Source organism: Procambarus clarkii, chromosome 52 (genome assembly GCF_040958095.1).
Source record: "Procambarus clarkii isolate CNS0578487 chromosome 52, FALCON_Pclarkii_2.0, whole genome shotgun sequence".
Classification (NCBI taxonomy): domain Eukaryota; kingdom Metazoa; phylum Arthropoda; class Malacostraca; order Decapoda; family Cambaridae; genus Procambarus; species Procambarus clarkii.
The window spans coordinates 29292197-29301743 of NC_091201.1; the positions used below are offsets into that span (position 1 = coordinate 29292197).

The 9547-nt window shown below is 41.9% G+C and overlaps 1 protein-coding gene across 7 annotated transcripts in view; it reads right to left on the reverse strand.

Annotated features, from left to right (window-relative positions):
* LOC123755388 (A-kinase anchor protein 9) overlaps positions 1–9547 on the reverse strand; it is a 104315-nt gene that overhangs the window by 53249 nt on the left and 41519 nt on the right. For all 7 annotated transcript variants that reach the window (XM_045737976.1, XM_045737974.1, XM_045737972.1 and 4 more), the window contains exons 9-13: positions 5514–5745; positions 5240–5310; positions 4073–4234; positions 3005–3125; positions 1271–1470 (exon numbers count right to left, since the gene is read on the reverse strand). In XM_045737976.1, coding sequence (XP_045593932.1) covers positions 1271–1470; positions 3005–3125; positions 4073–4234; positions 5240–5310; positions 5514–5745 — 786 coding nt within the window. The remainder of the gene's footprint in view (positions 1–1270; positions 1471–3004; positions 3126–4072; positions 4235–5239; positions 5311–5513; positions 5746–9547) is intronic.

Consider the following 9547-nt stretch of genomic DNA (forward strand, 5'->3'; position numbering starts at 1 on the left):
TTCGTTCCAAGCAGCTGAATCTAAAACAATAATCACATTACAGCCAACTAAACTATACAACTAAACCGATTTGCTCACTAACCTGAATCTTCCAACCCATCCCCCTGATAAGATAGTACTTTTTGTAACTATGTGGACAATTGTACAAACATTGACAAGGACACATAGAAAATAGAATTTGGTATTATTCACTTTAAAGAGACCTGAAAAATAAATCTAAACCCAAACTTAAATATTGCTAGGTTTAGTACTGCACATACATGTTCTATATTAGGCCCAAAATAGGGTGTATAAGGCCTAGGAGATTAGGTTAGCTTACATTAGCAATTGTAGTGTAATAGTGACTACACTGTAGTGACCAGATCAACAATAAGAATCCAATCAGAAACAAGTTGATAACAAATACCAAACAGTATCACAGGTGGTCTAACAGGTACGTACTGAAGTAATGATATTTCCACTACACTAAAACAAAGGATTATTCACAATAGAAACTAATTTGTAGAAATGAAACTGTAAATAACCAAATGCAGTAATATATCAACACATTCTCCAAAAATGACACAACCTATAGTGCCTATTGATGCAATGTACAGTATGTCAAATATTGTATATTTTTTAATTTTATACTAATGTATATACTAAAGTATTGTATACACATTTATATATACTAAGTTATATACAATAGTAAATACTGTACTTTATACTAAAATATATACTTTAGCTATTCTGTATTTCCTTGATAATTTGGTGAAACATGAATGTTCAAAATAGTCATTTAATTTTCCTAGTGGCTACTTTTGCATACTTTAGCATATACTCAAGTAAAGCAAAATGTAAGGAAAATGGAGAAGATTCGCACTAGACTCACTGATCTCATCCTTTCAGTCACATTCAATAATATATATATATATATATATATATACTACAGTATATACTAAAGGGCATAACAAACGTAGAACAAAGCAAACCTAACCTGTCTTAATCCTAACACATACAATGTTAGGCTTAATCCTAATGTAACGTAGTCTTTGGCCTAACATAGCACATATATGTACTATATTAAGACTTGGAAAATGTTGTTTTGGTTGTTTCCCTCTTTCCAGGGGCCCCCCTACAACGTTATTAGAGCCTACAAAATTATTAGAACAAATCAAGGATTTTTTCCTGTGCAACAGTCCACATTTTGTACTTTATCTATAGAAAAATATGGATACTATTGATTTTGAATGATACATTGTAATATATACTCCAATACCAAAATGTTTACCTCTATATCTGTGCTTTTGAACAAGCCAACAAGCCTAGTCTTGAGCTCCTGCAGTGTGAGGGTTTGTGATTCCTTGTGACGGTTCTGTTCATAACTGTATTGTTCCAGCAGCTCCATATACTGCTGATCAACCCACGACACTTCTTGTGATAAAGTTTTTTCCAAAGATGACACCAGATTATTGCTGTACTTTAGAGCATCTGTAAGAAAGAGCATTACAATTTACTTTTAATGTGTACATTATTATTCTATGTACATAGCTTGCTGCATCACTTGTTCTGAGATAAGGTGAGTGATAATTGTTTTCATGTTCTGTATTTTGATTTCTTGCCTGTGTGGAAATTATATAAAATGCTGTACAAGTTTGTGTATAAAAAACTTGAATTTAAATAACTGTGCAGTACTTGTTCATTGATTCTAACAAGTGCTATATACTGAAGTCTACTTACAGTATAGTTGTGGTAGTGATATTTAAATTTCATTGGTTATTACATTTATTAGAGTCTTTACTTGATTCTTAAATTACATTGTGTGACATGCATTAAATTCTTCTGTTATAATATTCATTGATTTCCCTCCCCCTTCTATTATGGTGACTATATAAAAATGCTTTCCCTTAATTACTCAATAAAAGACAATCTCCCTTTACATCTCCTCCCTCATACAGCTGCTGCTGCCCCGGCTGCCAACACCGCAGCAGACCCTACAATGGGGGCGCCCCCAATCTGAACGACTCCTCCTTTTCAACCAACTCCAATGCTCCATCGGACAACATCGTCTTTTTTCCCAACGATGATACCATACCTGACAATCACGCACCTTCACTGGCTGTTGGCCCCTTGCTAAATACTCTACATAGATATCCCGAGTTACTACAAAAACGAGATGTGAACTGGACCACCAATACAACAAGACAATCGATGGAAAGGATTAGGAGAAATTCCCAGACCCCTACTGTACATACTGACACACAGTATATCTGTATGTAAGATATGCATATTGTAGTACAAAATATGAGTAGTATTATGTATAAAATGTACTTTTAAGTTAATATTTTTGGGTCTGCGGAACTGATTAACTCCATTTACATTATTTTTTATGGGAAAATTTGTTTCAGTTTTCAAATTTTTGGTTGAAAAACCATCTCTGAGAATGGATTAAATTTGCAAACGTAGGTACCACTATACAGTAGTTTGTGTGGAGTTCAAATAATGTTGATTGTGGAACAAAAAAATGCAAATATGGTAATTTATGGACATTCCCTATGAGAATTCTGCTTATCTGCATGTCTGGCTTATCCAGTAAAGGGTCCTTCCCATGTAGTCCAGATAAGTGACCTTAGATAGTATTCTGAAAAAATCTTAGCTCCACACATTAATTAGTCATTAAATAAGATGATGGCAAAAAAACATCCTCATGACCAAAATGGATGATACATGTAGAGAGGGAAAGCATGTACAGTATGTCAATTCAATATTGGCCTTCACCAAGGATCTTTCACCACGGGCCACCCCTATTTATGTATTCAGTCACAAAATAGACAACAAAAATTAAGAGCGTGCAATTTTAAGAAGTTGCTAATTTGTATGCTGCTCACTTGATTATCAAAGACCCCCCCAATCAACAAATCTGAAAATGAAGAACTGACGACTTTTTAGTTCATCCTGGACCGAATACCAAATGTTAAATTAAACTAAAATGTTTTTAAATAAATAAAAAGATGACGGTATGTACCTGGGAGATTGGTTACACTCCTAAGATTCTCCAAATGCTCTTGACAAACAGTATGTAACTTCCTTTGATTATCTTCAAGAATTTTGTGGACCATCATCTTCTGACTTTTGAGAATCTGAAGCTAAGGAAATATTGTAACCATTAGAGGACTATACTCAAATACAATAAAAAAATTTAATTTTCGTTCTAACTAGCTAGAAATTTCTTGAATTTATAGCTGGGTTGCACACAACATATTTCTACCAAACATTACAACCACAACTTGTTTTCCAGTATCAATGCCATATGACTGCAAAATAATAGTGCTACAATTCAACATCTGGATCATTACAGTATTTCAGATCCAATTAAAATTTGTGTGAAATCCAGTTTTCAAAGAAAGTGCCCATTTTTTGCCAATTTATTACAAAATTGTCAAGATTTTCTTATTACACGTGATACAATACATTTTATAGCCTATTCCAACATACAACTAATAAATATTTAATCAATGATTTTGTGTGATTACCCAGAGGCAGCAAAATTGTGATTATAATGTAATGAAATCTTTTAAACTTGTGCAGTCTACATGAACTGGCCTTTAAGTCCTCACTGCTCATGGTTAATGAGCATGAGCAGTGAGTCTGTATCTCATTGTCAGACATTACTGTCACTGTCAGTCATTACTGTGTCTCCGCTACAGACAGTAATTGTGTACCACCATCACCCAACTCCTCAGGTTTCAATGTGTATGTCTCTTCTTTCTACCACTCCTCTCCATTATATTTTCAAACTATATGATCTGCTTCCTTCATTTGTATGTCATAAAGAGAACTAGTACCAATGACACACCACTGCCACCCTCTTGCCTCCCTGACCTTCTTATTCTTAATCTATGGTAAGGAAGCTACACCTACTCTCGCCTTACATACTCCTACTGCAGAACATGGATTTAAATGCAGTACATATATTTGCCTTTTAAAATGCCATGCTTAAAAGTACAGAAACTTTGAACAAGTAACTACCTTTAGCACTACTGTGGGTGATAAATAGTATTTACTCAACCACACTGTTGCATGTTCCACATACCTTTTCTGACAGGGCCTCCTGGTAGACGTTAGTGGTGATTTCCATAAACTCTTGAACAAATTGTTGTTGAGCTTCCACTTGGAGATTTAATTCCTCTGGTGTGGAAGCCTTCGAACTCTCTGGATTTTCTTTTGCTGCTACTTTTAATGCAGTCAACTTTACCTTAAAATTGTCATAAATAATTACAATTCTTAATAAAGAAATATTATGAAAACCCTAAATAGATCTTTTGATATACCTGTATTTTTAAATGATGACTGGTCAAGGTGGAGATTACAGAGTCATCACTAGGAGAAACTGAATATTTTTCTTTAAAACATAAAAATTTATACAATTATCAAAAATGCTATTTTAAGCCCATTGAAAACTTTAATATTGAAAGAATTTTGAAAACTTTGGAAAAGCCTGGAACTGCTGGGGTCAACTCATTTTTCTGGGTTTGTAGTACTGACAGGGATAATGACACATCTGCATACTAAATTGTACTGAAGCTATATCTGTTTCTAATTGAAAAGTGGCAGCAAATACACAAAAATAATTAGGTAATGAAATATGAACATAGTGCTAGTGCATTGCCTTTCCATTGGAGACTTTTGGCACCATAGAGAGGGGGAGGAACTGCTGCATGGGTGATAGCTTCTTCCCCAATTCAACCTACCCTGGCTTTGCACCCCTGGAGAGGCCACTCCAGACAGACAACCCGAGTGCAACTCCATAATCTCCTGAGACTGATGGTGCCTACTACTACTACTGAACGTATGAGTTGCTATATATCTGCTTTATCACAAGCGTTCCGGGTATCACAGCCCCAAAGGCTCAGTCTTTGACCAGACCTTCTAGTTGATGGGTTGATCAACCTGGTCACTGGTGCATGCAAACTGACACGCATTGCTATCCAATTAATGCAATAAAAAAATCAGTCTTCTCAATGGGGCCTATTAGATGCAGGATATAATGCAAGGAATTTTTATGAAATATAATGTAAGCAATTTCAATGAAATATAATGCAAGGAATTTCTATGAAACGTCTATTTTCGTAGCACAATTACACAAACTTTTGGAGCTATCTGGAGATTGTTCTGTAAGAGTTTGATCTTTTATACCCCAAAACATTTCCATTTGCCCTCAAACATGGTACAGTAACATAATAAAAAATATATGACATACCAGATCATCAAGCTCATGCTTGATACATGATGTTCGCAAGGCCACAGCTGCTTCTAACTGCTCCACAAATTCTGTGAAAACAAATTTTCATCACATATATGCCAAAAACATAGCTACAGGTACTAACAAGCATGTGTGTGTGTGACACTTAAAATCATAGTTATTCTCAGTACGGTACTGTAATGTATTTTATATAAACAAAACTTTATACAGCATTTACCCATTTCTCCCAATCATCAAATGTTTAGTAAAATATAACTAATTTGCAACTCACCATTTGCAGCTTCTACGAGTGTGTTTCTGGCATTGATAAGATGTTCCACTTTATCTGTGATACTCTTTAGCTCTTCACTATGGACAGGATCATGGCTATCTTCCGACAAGGATATATTCTTGAGCAAATCGAGAAGCACAGTTGGTAAAGTGACTTGTAGAGATTTCGTTACATCCTTATCCAATTTAACTAGGAGACTCTTGACAACCTCCATGTACTGTCCCCCTACATTCTGGAAAACAATTATATACTGTAATAAAATGCGTAGTACAGGGCCAGGATTCATTAAGCACTAAGTGTGTCCACTTACAAAACCTGAATATCTTTCATCAATTACAGTGGCATAATTTGCATTTACAGTGCTGGTATTAAACAGTTTATGAGTTACAAAGCAATAAGAGGATGTTTATAACAATTTCCTTTTAGTGAGAACAAACCACACAACATTTCAAAGCTCATAAACTGTTTAATAAACACACTAAGCTGCCATGACTGATGAAAGCTGTGCAGATTTTTAAACTGGACACACAAGTGCTGGATGAATCCTCCGACTTTAAATAACACCACCAAATATGAAACAACAATGACAGATGATAATAGGTTTCGTTGGCAACAGACACCAACATGGACCAATAAATACCAACACTAACCAACGTAAGTCAACATGAATCATTGCACATCAACCTGGCCTATTACAAACCATAATATTTATTCAGAAAGAGGAAGCTAGCCATGGTGACCAAACCACAACTCGGAAGATGGTGAAGCAACAACATTTTGGTCTCTCCTGGACCATTATCAAGCGGTGTGGCCATTGATAATGGTTCACAACGGACCAAAATTATGTCTCTCTTCCATCTTCTGAGTTGTATTTTGGACATCATTTCTTCAGCCACATTATTGTGACTCATCATCTGCATATGAAAGCTAGCCAACTTCCAGTTTAATAAAAAAAAGGGGGCCATGTGTCCCAACTCTCAGCTCCTAAAAATTAGGAATGTGGAAGGGTGTGCTGCCAGTGCTTAGTAGGGTGTGCTGCCAGTGCTTAGTAGGGTGTGCTGCCAGTGCTTAGTAGGGTGTGCTGCCAGTACTTAGTAGGGTGGGCTGCCAGTGCTTAGTAGGGTGTGCTGCCAGTACTTAGTAGGGTGTGCTGCCAGTGCTTAGTAGGGTGTGCTGCCAGTGCTTAGTAGGGTGTGCTGCCAGTGCTTAGTAGGGTGTGCTGCCAGTGCTTAGTAGGGTGTGCTGCCAGTGCTTAGTAGGGTGTGCTGCCAGTACTTAGTAGGGTGTGCTGCCAGTGCTTAGTAGGGTGTGCTGCCAGTGCTTAGTAGGGTGTGCTGCCAGTGCTTAGTAGGGTGTGCTGCCAGTGCTTAGTAGGGTGTGCTGCCAGTGCTTAGTAGGGTGTGCTGCCAGTGCTTAGTAGGGTGTGCTGCCAGTGCTTAGTAGGGTGTGCTGCCAGTGCTTAGTAGGGTGTGCTGCCAGTACTTAGTAGGGTGTGCTGCCAGTGCTTAGTAGGGTGTGCTGCCAGTACTTAGTAGGGTGGGCTGCCAGTGCTTAGTAGGGTGTGCTGCCAGTACTTAGTAGGGTGGGCTGCCAGTGCTTAGTAGGGTGTGCTGCCAGTGCTTAGTAGGGAGTGCTGGCAGGGTGTGGTAGAGAGGCTGGCAGGGTGTGGTAGAGAGGCTGGCAGGGTGTGGTAGAGAGGCTGGCAAGGTGTGCTAGGAGAGGCTGGCAAGGTGTGCTAGGAGAGGCTGGCAGGGTGTGCTAGGAGAGGCTGGCAGGGTGTGCTAGCAGAGGCTGGCAGGGTGTGCTAGGAGAGGCTGGCAGGGTGTGCTAGGAGAGGCTGGCAGGGTGTGCTAGGAGAGGCTGGCAGGGTGTGCCAGGAGAGGCTGGCAGGGTGTGCCAGGAGAGGCTGGCAGGGTGTGCTAGGAGAAGCTGGCAGGTTGTGGTAGAGAGGCTGGCAAGGTGTGCTAGGAGAGGCTGGCACGGTGTGCTAGGAGAGGCTGGCAGGGTGTGCTAGGAGAGGCTGGCACGGTGTGCTAGGAGAGGCTGGCCGGGTGTGTTAGGAGAGGTTGGCAGGGTGTGCTAGGAGAGGCTGGCAGGGTGTGCTAGGAGAGGCTGGCAGGGTGTGCTAGGAGAGGCTGGCAGGGTGAGCTAGGAGAGGCTGGCAGGGTGTGCTAGGAGAGGCTGGCAGGGTGTGCTAGGAGAGGCTGGCAGGGTGAGCTAGGAGAGGCTGGCAGGGTGTGCTAGGAGAGGCTGGCAGGGTGTGCTAGGGGAGGCTGGAAGAGCGTGCTAAGAGAGACTGAATGGGCATGGTAGGAGTGGATGGTAGGGCTGAGATATGATATCTGTAGCTGGGTATGACTGGTAGACTTTACTAGGAGTGCTTTCCGGTGTGCTAGGAATGGATGGCAAGCCAAGGGTATGATATCAGTAGCTAGGTATGGTTGATATGGTGTGATGGAAGTGAATTTCAAAATGTGACCGTGCATTCTTCAGCTAAATTGAGTTTGCAGCAGCAATTTAGTTAGCTGATTTGCATACTGGAGCTTAATGAAATTGAATTCACCGCAAATAACCTCCATTTACCTTTGCTAACAGGAACTTTGATTTGCTTTTTGGTCCTCCGGGATATGTAATTGACATTACCAAAACTATACCTTGGGCATGATATGTACAAGTGAACATATGACGACACGAGTAGGAAATGAAGTAACCAGCACCCACACTATGCCCCACAACCCTCTACCAGCACCCACACTATGCCCCACAACCCTCTACCAGCACCCACACTATGCCCCACAACCCTCTACCAGCACCCACACTATGCCCCACAACCATCTACCAGCACCCACACTATGCCCCACAACCATCTACCAGCACCCACACTATGCCCCACAACCATCTACCAGCACCCACACTATGCCCCACAACCATCTACCAGCACCCACACTATGCCCCACAACCCTCTACCAGCACCCACACTATGCCCCACAACCCTCTACCAGCACCCACACTATGCCCCACAACCATCTACCAGCACCCACACTATGCCCCCACAACCATCTACCAGCACCCACACTATGCCCCACAACCATCTACCAGCACCCACACTATGCCCCACAACCATCTACCAGCACCCACACTATGCCCCCACAACCATCTACCAGCACCCACACTATGCCCCACAACCATCTACCAGCACCCACACTATGCCCCACAACCATCTACCAGCACCCACACTATGCCCCACAACCCTCTACCAGCACCCACACTATGCCCCACAACCATCTACCAGCACCCACACTATGCCCCACAACCCTCTACCAGCACCCACACTATGCCCCACAACCATCTACCAGCACCCACACTATGCCCCACAACCCTCTACCAGCACCCACACTATGCCCCACAACCATCTACCAGCACCCACACTATGCCCCACAACCCTCTACCAGCACCCACACTATGCCCCACAACCATCTACCAGCACCCACACTATGCCCCACAACCATCTACCAGCACCCACACTATGCCCCACAACCCTCTACCAGCACCCACACTATGCCCCACAACCATCTACCAGCACCCACACTATGCCCCACAACCATCTACCAGCACCCACACTATGCCCCACAACCCTCTACCAGCACCCACACTATGCCCCACAACCCTCTACCAGCACCCACACTATGTCCCACAACCATCTACTAGCACCCACACTATGCCCCACAACCATCTACCAGCACCCACACTATGCCCCACAACCATCTACCAGCACCCACACTATGCCCCACAACCATCTACCAGCACCCACACTATGCCCCACAACCATCTACCAGCACCCACACTATGCCCCACAACCCTCTACCAGCACCCACACTATGCCCCACAACCATCTACCAGCACCCACACTATGCCCCACAACCCTCTACCAGCACCCACACTATGCCCCACAACCATCTACTAGCACCCACACTATGCCCCACAACCATCTACCAGCACCCACACTATGCCCCACAACCATCTACCAGCACCCA